This window comes from Lupinus angustifolius, chromosome LG11 (genome assembly GCF_001865875.1).
Source record: "Lupinus angustifolius cultivar Tanjil chromosome LG11, LupAngTanjil_v1.0, whole genome shotgun sequence".
Taxonomy (NCBI): Eukaryota; Viridiplantae; Streptophyta; class Magnoliopsida; order Fabales; family Fabaceae; genus Lupinus; species Lupinus angustifolius.
This window is the reverse complement of record NC_032019.1, coordinates 32,296,000-32,312,651: the sequence shown is the minus strand read 5'-3', so window position 1 is coordinate 32,312,651 and position 16,652 is coordinate 32,296,000. Positions and strand designations below refer to the sequence as shown.

At 29.8% G+C, this 16,652-nt stretch overlaps 1 protein-coding gene across 1 annotated transcript in view; it reads left to right on the top strand.

The window, feature by feature from the left end:
* LOC109359918 (WEB family protein At2g38370-like) overlaps positions 1–15,009 on the top strand; it is a 16,654-nt gene extending 1,645 nt beyond the window's left edge. Inside the window, exons 2-3 of the mRNA XM_019604614.1 lie at positions 5–453; positions 13,745–15,009. Coding sequence (XP_019460159.1) covers positions 5–453; positions 13,745–15,004 — 1,709 coding nt within the window. The 3' untranslated portion in view covers positions 15,005–15,009. The remainder of the gene's footprint in view (positions 1–4; positions 454–13,744) is intronic.

The window sequence follows — 16,652 nt, the reverse complement described above, 5'->3', positions numbered from 1 at the left end:
TTAGATGGAGCACAAAATGCAAAATGGCTTCCTATAATTGACACCGATGATGAAAATGAAAATATGGAAGTTGATAGTGATGATGTTGGTTCTGATGAACATAGTGGTGGTTTAATCCCACCAAGTGAGGATGGTGGCAATGACGCTAGTAATGTTGAGGGTGGAGAAAGTGATGAGGAATGTGAGCAAATGCACAATGATCTATATGAGGAGATGCCATTGCATAGGTGTGATCGTAACCGAATTGACCTTACAGCATCTAGATCAGGTATGGTTCATTCTAGTGATTCATTTAATGATAACAATAGAACTGAGTCGCAATCTAGGAGAGAAAAAAATAAACAAAATATTACACTTGAAGATGCTTCCTCTTCTAGTCTTGCACAAAGTTTTAGTGATTTTAGCATTGATGAAATATCACAGAGTAGTCAAGGGTACAATCCAATGTATCCAGTATATTATCCACATGGTTATTATATACATCCTCAATATGAAAGTGGACAAGTTTTATCTCACCAGTTTTCATTAATGAATTATCAAGAACCTTATTATCAACAATCAAGTCATGGATTTTTTTATTATGTCTTTGGACAAGGACCTACACAAGATGGTAGTCAGTATGACAATGAAGATTATGCTCCTCCACGCCATTCTAGCATGTGGTAACAATTAACAATTAAAATGTGAGTGTTCTAATGGATTTAATAATTTTCTTAAGGTTCTTCAAGTGACAATTTTATAATGTTAGTTGTGATGCTTTATCTTACTTTATTTTGTAAGGACATTATATCATTGAATCTTGACTTTGCTTCCTAATTAGGTATTTGATGATAATGACAATTGCAATATGTAGTACTCTTCTAAGTAAATGTAATTCATTTTTACTTATGTAAAAATAAGGTAAAATGTTTTCTTTTAATTGCAAAATTATGTTATTTTATTGCAACTTTATTTTAAATTGTTAATTGTCATTAAACAAAGTCCCATAATAAACAAAAAAACCTATACAAAGTGAATAATAATAATAATAGTTATAGTAATTATACATTATTTTTGTATTTTGTAGATACATTAATTCATTTCACGCCGCAACAACCGCAATCGCATCGCAACGGCCGCAATGACCACAATCACAGTAATCGTAATCGCGATCGCAACCACAATGTAAAACACTATGATGTACTGAGGTAGTTGGATTCTTTGATGATAGTGATGTATTGATGTTGTGAGAGTGAGGGGATTGGAACCGAGGAGAGAAGGGAGAGGATGATGATGAGTGAAGTTGTAGGTGTGGGTAGTAGGAAACACAATGAGTCCTACAACATATATGTATAATGATGGTTAGTGGCCATATGAATATATGTTTGTATGAGAAATATGGAGATGGGAAGAATTTGTGGTGAAAGAAGTGGTTTTTTGTTCTTGGATTTTGGGATTGTACTACTAGACGAGGTGAAAAACGGGTAGAGAGTGAAAATGAGGGAGGAAAAAGAGTGAAGAAAAATTATCACTTCCCCATGAATGTTCCGAACATTGACTCCAGGAACACCAAGGTGCATAAAAGTTAACCCTTGTAGTTGGAAGTTAGTTAAAAATTATCAAGTTCCTTCGAAATATGTGATAAGTGGTGGAAAGGTGAAGGGATGAAGTCACAGGTGGTGAGGTTGGTTTGGGTAGTTGTGTTATGTTTATGGCTTGGAAGGATATGTTGAAATTGTGGCATGAGCATGTAAGCTTAACAGGTTCTCGGAGATTTTGAAACTGCGTGAAAATAATCCTCCTCCACCTTTTTTTAACTCATACGTTCCCCCTTTTTCCTTTAGTAAGAAAGTTGATAAGATATTTATATGAAGTAATTCCTTACACTCTTCTTCTTTCACGTAATAGTACCATATAATATATTTTATTATCTCCATCAAAGTTACTTTTTCATACATAAAAAACTTGATGTTGGAAGATTTATTTTGTGTGCCTTTTGGTTGTGCAATGTTACACTTTGTAACATCTTTAGATTTGTTTATTTTTATTTTTAATAACAATACTAGTACCAAGTGTTTGATAGTCACTTAAACAAGAACTTAATAATTAAAAGGGATAACATTAGTTCTGGTATATCTAAAAAAAATGCAGTACTTACTTTTGCTGTTTTGAAATAAAGAATAAATATTTTTTAGATTTTATAAATATAGGGCGAACAAAATTGAGTATTTACAGATTTATTCATCTTATTTTAATTATTGTGGTTTAGTTGGTACATAAATATTATGTTCAACAATGAAGACAACTAAACAAAATTACATAGTAAAATAGAACCTAATCATTTCTTGTAGAAAATATAGTGATTTATATTGGGAAAAATAACTGAAAATTTTACCTCTGATCTAACAATGTATATTTCTTTATATTTTTCATTACTCAATTAATTATAATTATAATTAAATATTATTATTTCCTAAAATTTAGATCGAGATTTATCAGTGAACGTGTTGTTGGTGATTTTGAATTTTAAAAGCTTATCCATTTTGGAAAGAAAATTAACTGTGCTACTGGAATAAAGGATTTGGAGCCGATGTGTATTTCCTTAAACAGAGTTTGGAAACAACACTAATGCCATTAGAAAACGAAAGGATTTGTGGCTAGTTATGATTGAGAAGGATTCTCTCTATTAATCGAGATGTAAATATTACTAAAACAAAAGAAAAAATAATATGGTAAAACATCTTTATCTTTTTACATATAATGGAATAATATTTTTGTTACTAAAAACATAAGGAATTATAAATATTTGTCTTTCCATTAATGGAACTAATCATTATTTAATATGATTGACCAATGACTTTACCATCTTTACATATTCGAATAAAATCAGTGAAAATGTAAGTAAATCTCTTTCAATCGTATGTAAAAGATAAATGGTCAAAACTAACATGTTTTCAGGAAATAATAATTATATAAATTGTTTTGTATATAGATAGATAATGTAATCAAATATATAAGTAACCATTCATATTACCAAAAATAATAAAAACTAGACACTAAGCAAAACTAATGTAGTTACTATTACAAATTTTTAATTTGTAATTTAGTAGAACCACTTTAGTTTTTAAAAAGAGTTTAATATTTATGAATTGTTACTATAAATTTTTTAAATATAATGTTCAATATTTTTATTTAAGAGTTAAACAAGTAAGGTAAAAAAACTCTTCTAATATCACTTAATATATTATTTTCTCATTTAAAAAACACTTGAGTTTGTATTCTTTAAAAATTATTATAGGAGTCATATAAGTTATTAGCTTGTCTTTAAACAAATGTTAAAAATTAATTAAATATGAGTAGCTATTGAGTTGGAATGAAGATCCTATATCTATGTTTGTGTCTCATTAATATAGTAAACCAATTAAAATGTATCATTCAATTAAATAGAAAAATCATAAATTAAGAATTATATTACTTCATGTAATTTGATTGGGGAAAAATAGAAGAGATGAAGTTTTTGGGATAGGTGATCTGAGTTCATTGAATTGTTGGTCCAGAAAAATTGAATTTAAAAGTATTTCTTAATGGTAGAGAAAATCACTAACCCAAAAAAGAATTAGTCCTCTACATGGTTAAAGAAAAACTTAAAATAGTGATTAGACGATGTATACTAAATAAAAGTTTCTGACAAATGAATCATAGCGGAATAAACTTCAGGCTAGATGGACCATTTGTAAAAATCACCTTGCTTCTATGAACTTCAAGGTTTCCCACATCTTTTGAGAAAGAAATGTTTGTGCTGATAGTTTGACTAAGTTTGGAATCTCTTCCAATACTTATACTTGGTGAAATTCAATTCCTTCTTTTATTCATAGTCATTGCTATAGAAATTGGTTCTTAAATTTGTAATGGACCTCCTCTTGTTCTTGGCTTCTCTTTATTAATTTAATTTTCGGTGGTTAGGCACTTTGTCTTAAAAAAAATCATAGCGGAATATATCATGTGCTAGCTATAGTATAATGTAACAAAAAAGAAGAAACTCACGCTCGTGATAATGCATACATTCCGACAACCAGCATTCTATGATGCCACTATTCATTATATCGTATCTCCAAACTAAGATTATTCTTAAATATATACCACAACTCTACGTTGTCATTGATTTGTCACAATCATGAAGTTACTTTTCTACGAAGTTCTTACTTTCTCTTAGCTAACACAATTCTGATAACATGTAAAAAAATCATCTCTCCTAAAATATTTACACATTAGTATTTAAAATATACCTATATAGTTTATACATCTCTACCCTTTATTTGGATGAATATCACATATCTCGAAATGAATAAATTTCTTACTCAAAGGATGACGGTAACATTGATAGTACTAAAACAAATCTCTGAAACATCTACATTAATTCTCATTCATATTTTATTATCTCTAAGCTTATCAGTAATTCCACTAATATTCAATATTAATTTGCTAGATGTTCACAAAGAAATCAGCTTACACTTGTGCTATGGAATTCGGGGTAAATTCATCGTGTATCATCAGACATAGAAATACAAATTAATATTATATTGAATTATTTCAAGTGTGACTGATGTAATGGAAGAAACTCGATATTATAAATGAGTAGATAAAACTAAAGAATATATAAGTGAAAATATAAGCATATATAATATTTTAAGATTGTAGATCAAAATATAATCTCAAACTCACTTCTATTAAATACTAATGTGACTAATATAAACCATATCAGCAATGCCACACGGAAATTTAACATAAAAATGGCTTGTGGCAATAAATGTATAATTTTTTAAAATATTCCTGTTTTTAGTTATTAAAAGGTTAGTGGGATTTGGTTTCACTTCCCAAACAATTTTTAACATATGTGATCCTTACTTTTTCAAATTTTCTTTTGGTCTCTTATAAATTAGTTTGACTTACTTTTGTCCTTAAATTAAACCAAATGGAGATCATGGAAATGTTTAACATTAGTCTTTGGGTGGAGGAATAAGAAATACAGTTGGAAGTGTTTACAGGTTACATGACAACCTACTAAAAATCCTTCATGAATTTAATATAAGAGTGAGGGTTCACTTATTTCAACATTGATTTTTTTAAACTTATTTTTTATCTTAGTCATCAATTTTATGGACATTTAATTATTTATATATACTCATTAATTCAAACAATTGAATTTCTTTAAAGTTGATGAATAAGATGAGGAGTAAATTTAAAAACTTACTCTCAAAGTAAGTGGATTCCTCCCCTTATTATAATATGTAGTTTGATAAATTGGAAGGAATCCCTAGGTCATATGCAGTGAATGCTATCGTTTTGCCTTTAAAATCATAAAAACAACTCTCCAAAATCACCAAACCATTTCGCTTAGGGCAATGTCTAAAGAACTCAAATGGTAAAGTTAACCTTGGAAAACTTTAATGTTAACTCTTTAACATTAAATTAATCAATTTCCGATGTGAATTTTGCATTTTCTGATTCCTTCAGCACCGCCTAAGGGTAATAGTTAGCAAAATCCTTATAATAGTTTTATATTTTAGGATTGGATGCTTATCACTGGTGTCTTGTTCCTTTGTCAAGTTTACTTAATTTGGTTGATTTTCCCAACATAGGCAATTAATATGAGGAATTATCCACACCAGATTATCGATGTATCGCCGACTAAATGCTAGAATAAGATTATATCATCTCCCAGATTATTCGAATGCACTATTATGTAATTCACGTATTAAGGAAAATACTGCAATATCATTCGCTCGAAATAAACTGATACTCTCGCTAAATATAAGAACAAATTATACCCTTCGTTTATTATAATGAAATTTTTTATTAAAACAAAAATAAATATTTTATTTTTTGTCGGACAGAAGTTTATCTTATTTATATATATCTTTATATGTAATAAGGCAAATTAAGATGATGTAGTTCAAAGTAAAAAAATTACTAATAGGTTAATTTAAATTAAATAATTATTTTAATTGATATTAGGGAAATTAATTAATAAAGCATTAACACACTAGCATTGAATTAGTGGTGTAAAGTTTTATTATATCCCAAGAAAGACTAAAATGTTAAATGTTTATTTGTGTAAGCAATATTTGTTAAAAGAGACAATCACGTATCTATAAATGATTATTTCCCTACACATTGGTTAGGGGTGTAGGCGGTTGCGGTTTAAACTGCGAAACTGGTGGAACAGAACTCAACCATGAAATGTGGTTCAGTTCGGTTTCGCGATTCAGTTCGGTTTCGCGATTCAGTTCAGTTAATTTTTTAAAGAACCATTTATATTTGGTTTGATTCATGGTTTTAGATATTTAGGAATCATTGGAACTAAACCACATATTAAATAAATAGATACTAGAGAATGGTTTTGTATTGTTGTTCTAATTTTGTTGTTTAAATTAAGAGTAAATTACACTGACACCCCCTGAGTTTTAGTGAAATTACACAAACCACCCCTCACTTTTCTAAACTTACACAAACCTCCCTTAGTTTTATACTTTCATTACACTGATCACCCATGTATAATAAATAAGTATAATTTTTTAAACAAAAAATGTGATAAATGCAATTAAGTTAAACAAAATATGATATATTGTGTAGACAAGTCTAAATAATATACAAATCAATGTATCTTTATTATTTTTTTGTTACAAAATGCATCAACAATTATAAAGAAATATTGTTTAAATCACTCTTATAATGTAGTGTAACGAACCAAAAATAATAAAGATACATTGNTTCGTTACACTACATTATAAGAGTGATTTAAACAATATTTCTTTATAATTGTTGATGCATTTTGTAACAAAAAAATAATAAAGATACATTGATTTGTATATTATTTAGACTTGTCTACACAATATATCTATGTTTTGTTTAACTTAATTGCATGTATCACATTTTTTGTTTAAAAGATTATACTTATTTATTATACAGGGGTGAACAGTGCAATTAAAGTATAAAACTAGGGGAGGTTTGTGTAAGTTTAAAAAAGTGAGGGGGGATTTGTGTAATTTCACTAAAACTCAGGGGGTGTCAGTGTAATTTACTCTTAAATTAACAACTTTATGTGAATTACGTTATTATATATTATTTTATTATTATTATATTAGTGTCATATATATGTTACTATTTACTAAATTGTTTCCAAGTTTCTTGATGATTTGGAACATATCTTATAACGCTTGTGATATTGATTTTGAAAGTAACATATACAATAAATTGTTATACATGTATTATTATATATGTTACTAATTATAAATGGTAATGTTGTATATATTATTATTATATATTTTACTAATTAATATATGTTTCTAAATTGTTATCTACATTACTAATCTTAAATTGTATTGTTATATATGCTACTAATAGTGGATTGCATTATTATATATGTGGATGTTCACTTTTTCTTCCTAAAATACAAAATTGTTATATATGTTATGAAGAAACAATTACGAGTTTCAATTTTTTTACTCATCTATATATGTTCATATTTGTTTATAATAATGTATTTCCTTATATGGATAAAGAATGTCTCTTGTAATATACTTTAAACTTTCAAGTGATGTAAGGCTTTTTAAAAAAACAAGAAAACCATGGAACTAAACCAAACCATTAATTCAAGAACAGTTCAATTACAATAGTAAAGTTTGTGATTAATTGGGGTGAACCAAATCATATGTTTGTATTCGATTCGGTCACTAAAATGCACTAAAAACTAAACTGAATTGAACTTTTACACCCCTACATATGGTGAGAGAATATTTTTGCTGGTACAAATAAGTTTAATGCAAATAAACATATATATCATATGTACATTTCCGGCTTATTTCTTGGAAATTTTTTACATGTTTCAATTTCTGGTAAATTTATCTTTGAATTTTTCTCTTTCTTTGCTTTTTTATTGTTCTATCTTCTTTATATGCAGAGTGGCTTTAATTTGTTGAAATTGATTCTTTTGGAAAATCCGTACTACTTTGAGTTGGAATTTTTTTGCTTTCTTTTACATACTTATTTATCCTCTTCTCCTCGTCTAACTTTTGATTATAAGGAAAATAATATTTATTATGGTTGCCAAAGGAAAGTTATTTTTGTTACGGTTTTCTCCATTTGGATAGAATTCATAAAACTTCTTAGAATATAAAATAAATATATTTTTTATATATGCAAAATTGGTCTTGCTACAACTACTCCTTTTTGTAGAATCCTTTAAATTTCTTGGAATGCAGAAGAAGGCTGTTTGTCTTTTGTTGTTTTCCACCCATTTTTTGCTGCATTTTTATATAAAAAATTTGTTTTCTTTATTGGGGCTACTTTTTTAGAATACTTGAAACTTTTTTAAATATGGAAGAGATGTATTTATTTTTTCCACACTTCTCTCACTCACCAACTTTTGATCATATGCAAAATGTTTTTCGTTCTAATTTCTTATACAAAGTTATCTTGTTATAGTTCATTTGCTTGGACAGAATTATTAATGCTTCTTATCCCATTTTTTTATCTGTTGAATATTGTCAAGGTCTTTTTTATCTTTTTTTGTTGTTGTTTGTCTTATTTTTTTAATTATATTTGGTTCTTTTGAAGAATACATAAAACTTTTAGGAAATGCGGAAATAATATATATTTTTTGTTTCATCATTTTTCTTCTTTTTCAACTTTTGATTTTATGTAAAGTTATTTTTTTTTGTGTTATAATTGTTCCTTTTAAAGAATACTTGAAACGTAGACATGTAAGAGAAAAATATTATTTTTTGTTCAAGTTTGTCTTCATTTTTTGTTTATTTTTTTCATTTTTCTTCATCTTATGTGATACATTTTTTATTTGTGGATAGGTATCTCAGGACAGAGCATAGAAGGGTAGTTGCCCCCTCGATTTTTTATAATTTTTTTTATAGAAATATACTTGTTTTCTCAAAAAGTATCTTACACCATGTCATACCTGTTGTGTTTAACAGAAAAATACTTAATATCATTTTCGGCAATGATGTCAACTAAACAAAAAATTACATATTGAGATAGAATCTGAATTTCTTGCAGCCAAGATATTGATTTATATTGGAATGGAAATAATTGAAATTTTTTATCTATGATCTAATCAGGTATGTTTTTTAATATTTTTGTTATTCAATTTATTTTAATTATAAATTATAATTAAATATTATTGTCGTCGAAAGTTTTGATGAAGATCTGTCACTATAGATATTGATGTGCTAATTCATATGCATTTTTTGTGTTTTGTACATCGGAAATAAATAACAAAAAGAAACTAAAGCATGGGGAAAGATCATCTACATGATGGACAATGCTCCTATAGGTGGAGAATCTCATATTCTCAAGTCCACATCAAGGCCCAAACTAAGTTTATACATGTAATTTGGCATCATATTTCCCTCTCTATAGATATGTTGAAGTCGAATATCCCAATTTCTCTTAAGCAACCAACCCACAAATATTATGAAGTACTCGAGAAATAGGATCTAAGTGAGTCTGCACCTTATCATAAATGAGATGAGTTGCTTCAAGGCAGTCACTCTCCAAATTAAGTAACCTAACGATGTCCCAACTTCCAAACCAACTCAAGACCATGTTTAATGGCTAGAAGCTCAACAAGAATAGAAGATCCAGTTCCAAAGTTTCCACTAAAACCTAATAACCAAAGACCATCATGAATATGGATCACACCACCTTCTCTGATCGTTTGATCATGCAGATTACAACTACCGTCCATATTAAGTTTTACCCTTCCAGCTTTCGGACGACACCAATGGATGATCGACAGGGTTGCCTCATTCGACATAGTATCAATAACACACCAATCCTTGAAACTGTGGTGGACATTTCGTGAGACGTAAGAAATGTCCCAAGTAGAATTTCCAAATACTATATTATTACGCCATCGCCAAGACCACCAGATACTTGCTGAGAAGAGACGTCTGTTGGAGAGTCTAACATGAGTTGTCATCCAAGACATGAAAGATTGGTTAATCCAAAAGGTTTTCTCGTTGAATCCCAGGCGGTGTCAAAGCAAGGATGAGTGACCACAATCTCTAAAGGTGTGGAGAAGATCCTCAATTGAATTGTTGCTTCTTCCACACATAGGTGTTGTTGACATTTTTCTCCTGAAACGAAGAGAGTTAGTAGGCAAAGAATGATGAGAAGAAACTTAACTTTTTTAGGGACATGTATTCTCCATAGCCAATTCCATTGGTTATGAGAAGAAATAATAACATCATTACTTTTAAGCCATTGATAGGCTGAATTAGCTGTGTAACACCCTGAGGCATTGTCAACCCAAAGCCAACCGCTGAAATTATTGAAAGAAGGACATAGGAATTGTAAGAATAAAGTCCTTCACTTGTTTAGGAAGTAAGGTGTACATCATGCTAAAATCTCACGAAAGATCTTTCCATAGTCCTTCACCTGCAACTGGGTGTTGGAAATATTAACAAAATCCACCATACAACAAAGCTTACCCAATCCTGATCAATTATCATACTAAGGGGAATAATCATCATCTCCTAACTGTAAGTTGGAGTCATTTTTTAGTTCCACAGCTACTTTAATTGTACCCCTCCAGACAGGAGAGATGGAAGGCTTACTCGGGGCATAAAGAATACACTAATCCCCAAGATATTTCTCGTTTAGGACCTTGCACCAAAGCTTGTTGCTCCCTGAATCAAATTTCAACTCAACTTACCTAAAAGGGAGATATTTACTGCTGTCACAAATCCCAATGCCACCATCTTTTCTATTTCTGATGAGAACTTCCCAATTCACCAAGTTCAGGCTCCGCTTGCTAGCATCATCACCCCAAATAAAATTTATAGTCAACCGGTCAATATCATTACAAATGCTCTAAGGTAGCCACATACTCTCCATGGTGTAAGTGAGTAGGGAAGTAATGACAGATTTGGCAAGACAAAGTCTACCTACCTTATTAAGAAAATTGGACTTTCACGTACTCATACGTCGTTGGATCTTCTCAATCAACGGATTGAAGACAGATATATGAACCTTACCTTGAACAAAGGGATTCTCAACTAGTTACCTAAATTAGAAACAATGCACATCCCACAAATAGACATAAAGTTGTGTTTTCTCCTGTTTGAGACATTTTTAGAGCACATGAACTTAGACTTCTCGACATTCACTTTCATTCATGAGGCCTTACAGAACTCCTCAAGAGTTTCGGTTAACATGTTCACCTAAGTCTTAGAAGGTTTGCAACACAAAAACACATCATCAACAAACATTAAGTGGGAAATTGGGGGTCCACCTATAGATAGTTTCAAAGGTTGCCAAACACCAAGTCCACCTTCTTCTCAATGAGGAGAAATAATTTTTCCATACATAGCATCACATCTATGATACTTTTTAAAATAAATGATTTTCTATTCTAAAATTATGTCATTGCATTTATTAGAATATAATGTTAATTAACCTTGTGTTTGTGACTGTTGGATTTTTTAAAACATCGAGATAAACTTAATATTTGTAAAGCGATCTTTTTATATTTTCAAGAGGCAAGTATAATAGAAGATTCAGTGAATAATAAATTCTCATATGGCTTTACTTATTAGCCAAGACATCAACAACTACGAGACATAAACAAGACAATTTAAGAAAAATAAAAAATATTGTAAATAAAAAGACTTCTAATTTATACTTTGGTATTGATAAATAAAATTATAAATGTTCATATTTAAACAACTTTGATTAATAAAATATCAATATTTTATGAATAAATTATAAATTATCAAAATATACGAAAACAAGGATGAATTGAACTTAACGACTAAAATAGTCTATCTTCAACATATTATTACATGATTCATTTTTAGCTAATAACAATATAGGAAAATATAAATATTAATAGTAACATTGTAAAGACAAAACTTTCTCCTAATGTTTAATGGGATTGATCATCTCTAATGAATTTATCTTTAAATATGTAATATTTACTATTCTACATATTTGATTATTCATTTTTAACTAATAACAATATAATAAAATGAAAATATTAATAAAAAACAAAATGATTTTAATATTAATGAATTGATCTAAACGAGAAACAAGAATGAAGATCAGATTATAAAAAATAAAAGAAGATAGGATACGTTAAATAAAAAAAAATTAGACGAGTTTAAATATATTTTTATATTAATTTAATATTTCTAAATTCTAATTCATATATTTTTTTTACAGAATAATGGATTAAGATGTTTTTTTTGTAGAAATTAGAGATGTTTATAATTTAAGATAATATTAGGGAAAATTAACATTTCTTATTCATATATAAAATAAATCTATAAGATTTATAAAATAAATAAATAATAAAAAATGATAAAAAAATAATGATTTTAATTAATTGAAGTATCTGAGTCTACCTAGATTTTCAATTTTTTATTTTAATTTTATAAACTATTGGTTTTCAAATTTAAGATTAGGATATATTTAAGATTTTTAATTTGGTCTAAAATTTAAATTTATAATAATTTACTAAATTAAAATTTTAATGATTCAAAATTTATTTTTAATGCTTTTAATGATTCTGGCATTCCATTGAATTAATATAAATTACTTCCTTTATATTGCTTAATCAAATAAATACTAACTTGACTAATATCAAAAAATGAATCAATATAGGCAGTATTTACCCAACATTAAAGAAGTCAAGGATTGAAAGGTTGACTTGATGAGTGGCATTTGGGTAAAATCCAGATTGAAAAAAGTTTACTACTCTTTTTTTCTTCCTCTTATTTCTAACACAACAACCACTGAACCAAACAAACATCAAGTACCAAACATGGTTTCTTCTTGTCTCTTTATTTTTCTTCTAATGTTTTCTTATAGTTATTAAACTCTCACTCTATTTCTTTGTATCTATCAATCAGTGAAACTAAATTATGGAGTCTTCTCAAGTCATCAAAATGGCCTCAAATTCAATGGATATTCATACTTGTACACCTATTGCTACCCATTACATTAACAACATTATGCCATTAGTAATATCTCTTTCTCATTCGCTACTTGACCCCTTCTTTGCATTATAAATTATATATTTAATCAACGGTCGATCATATTTATAAAAAATTAATGCTTAAAGTTGCACCCCTTTTATTATCTTTATATAACTAGAGATATTGTTCAATACCTACCCTTATCAGAATGTTACATGTATTCACGGGTGATGTGATGTGATATGTGATACTATGTAACCATATGGGGTATGCGTATCACATAATAACAAATTACGAATTATATTATTAATATTTTGTTAATTATGATCTATTTAGTGAAACCAAGATAAAAGTTTGGTTATTGTAATTATTTATAATGCATCATTCACACTCTGTCCTTAGAAGAAGAAAAATTCTTACAGTTTTTTTATCCTAGTTTTTCAATGGTAAAGGAAGAATATTGTTATGAAATTTCCCTCCATTACTAATGCTAGGTTTACTTAAATAGTTTTAGACCCAATGTAATGTGTTATTTGACTTTAATTGCATTCAACTTAGGGATATTGAAGCCTGAGCCTTAGGGTTTTTTGTATTTATGAATAATAATTGTATTGTTAGAGAATTTACATAAGATTAAGGAAGAACTTTACTTTATTATTTTCAAGTTTTAGAGTTGGAATGTTATCATGCATCCATTTATGACAAACTGTAATGAACATTTAGCATAGGAACAAGTACCTTATCTTGTGTGTGAAAATTTGCTTTGTTTGAAGCTCCACATTGAAGATTGTGACCATGAAAAACTGGAGTCTGAGGTAATAGCATTGGACAATGAACTGATCTTGAAAGAAAGGGAAACTCAAGATGTGTTAAAAGAATTGGAATTTACGAAAAGACGAGTTGAAGAATTGAAATCAAAACTTCAGAAGGAAGAAGCCAAGGTGAAGAGTGTACCTTATCATGAGGAGAATGTGAACTTGGTGACTAGTTTGAATGTTGTTAAACCTTTGAGTGAAGATTTTACTTTTTATCCTTCATCTAATCCTGGCTTAGTATTAATGGAACTGAAGCGGGCGAAATTGATTCTAACAACAAAAAAGCATGATCTTGCTGATAGACGAGCTTGTGTCGAATTGCTTAACAAGAAGTTAGCGAAGGAAAGAATCGAACTTGAGAAAACCCGCGAAAGGTTAACTCTGAATTGTTGGAAAATATTTTCACTTGAGGAAGAGTTAAACCAGAATAAACTAAGATTGCATATGGCAAAATGTTCTGAAATCAAATATGCTATAGATGATCCTTCAGACATCACAAGGGAGATTCAGAGACAGATTTCCGAGTCAGAGCATTTTACGAAAATTGGAGAAGCTGCAAAATCAGAACTCTTGAGAACGATTTCAGAGATTGAACAAACAAAATTGTTGATAAAAACTAATGGAATGTGGTTGGATGCTGCCATAAAAATAAAGGAAGCTTCTAAAGCCTCAGAAGCTGTTGCTCTTGCCGATATTAATGCTTTATCTGATCAAGATAGTGAAGAGGTTATACTTTCTTTCGAAGAATATACTGCTCTCTTGTGCAAAGCTGGAGCGGCTAAGGAACAATCCGAGAAGAGAGTTATAGATGCTATGCTTGAGCTCGATGAAGCAAATTTATCAAAAATGTATATTTCAAAAAGGGAAGAGATAGCTACAAAAGAAGTTATCAGAAACAAAAAGGCTCTTAATGAAGCAGTTGAAAGGGTAGAGGCTGCAAACAGAGGGAAGGTAGCAGTTGAAGAGGCTTTAAGTAAGTGTAGGCGGGAAGGTCACAAAAGGCGTCCGTCTATAAATAAATCGACAATGTTCATGAATCCGACTCATTATCGAAGAAGTTCACGATCACTTGAGCTAAATGGAATGAATCTGGAAAATGGAGAATCAAATCTGGTATCAGTTGGACAAATACTGAAAAGTGAGTTGCTTGTGCCACAAGAATCTGAAGCTGGTATGCCTACGGGGAGAAATTCAGTGTTATTGGATCAGATGCCTTAACAAAATGGGGAGGGAAAGTCTTATAAGCAAACTGATTATGAAAACAAAACACACAAGGGTGCTTGAACCCAACACACACATGTATGTGTCAAAAGATTACATGTTAGGAGATTATATAGTACATGATTTTAGACTGATGCAACAATTAGAAAATGATACGTTCCTGTGTGACAGAATTAGAATAGATTAAAACTATTAACTGAATTAATTAGAAGATGTTGCGAATTATGGTAGTTGTTGGTTGATGTCGCCAACTATAGGGCAAAGCTAATAAATTTTTTTATTAAAGAGGTTAAAGAAAAATCACTTATTTGGGAACTAATAGAAATAGGAACAAGACTTGGTCCTCTAACTTATTTTAACTAATCCGCCATGTGATACAAAACCTCGTAAAGCAGTATTAATAAATAGCCTATAATTCAACGTTGATACTCTAGTAAAATCGCATAGCATTAGCATTTAGCACGTAGTGGCCACAATAAATTCTAGTAAAATCTATTGAAGGAAAATTTATTTGTACTATACAAATGAAGAAATCATGTTTCTTGAAAACTATAGCTGAACCAGGGCAATGAGGGGCGTTTGATTTAGCTTCTTTCAATATATTTATTAAAGAAGATGATATGGGCCTAACTTCAACACACTCACACAGGCCCACCAGGAACAAGCTACTATCTACATGGTTATCTGATTTCATTAGGAAGTAATATTTTAAATATTATGTAATAGTTTGGGCCAATCTATAAGGCCCAAACATATGAGTAACCCTAAACCTAATAGGTGGTAGTATATATAACCTATTAGTTTCCTAGTAGTAACTATAATGAATGTTGTTTTATTTTCTACTAAGTTTAATACAAGAAGGTGGAATTATTTAGTAGTTTTTTTTTTGTTGTCTTCTTCCTTTTTGAGAATAGATATTTACATAATATCATTGGTGCTTTCATTTATTGAACCATGCCACCAAAAACAGCAAACAAGGAGATCGATGAATCCCTACTGTAAATTTTCGCTGAAAAGTTACAGGAAAATAGGGAGCAACAAGATGCAAGACATGACGCCATCACTAAAACATTAAAATGACTAATAGAGAAAATTGCAGGTATTAATTTCTTAACCCCCACTACCTGATCCTCCAAATATAAGCTCATCTTCACATATTTCTCACCCTACACCCCAAAATATGCATACACCACAACCTTCCCCAAACCAAATTACCCAACCAGCTTTTCCAAATATTCCTCCCTACACCCACACACCAGTCCCGCCCTTTTTCACACCACACATGCCATTTAACCGCCCAAACCTTAACCTCGCCTACATTCTTCCCACACAGCCTAGACCACCAAAACTACAGTTAAACGTTTTTTATGGTACTGAACCGCTGGATTGGTTGTTTGAAGCAGAACATTTTTTTCAATTATATCAGATTCCCCCAGAACAACATTTGCATATAATTTCATTTTATATGAAAGGGGAAGCACTTAGCTGGTTTAAGTGGGCCTTTTATAATTCCACATTCACTGATTGGGAAAGTTTTATCCGTGCATTAGAGATAAGATTCGGCCCTTCTACTTACCAGAACCACCAGACTGAGTTATTTAAACTTCGTTAAACTTGCACAGTGGCTGAATATCAGCATCAGTTC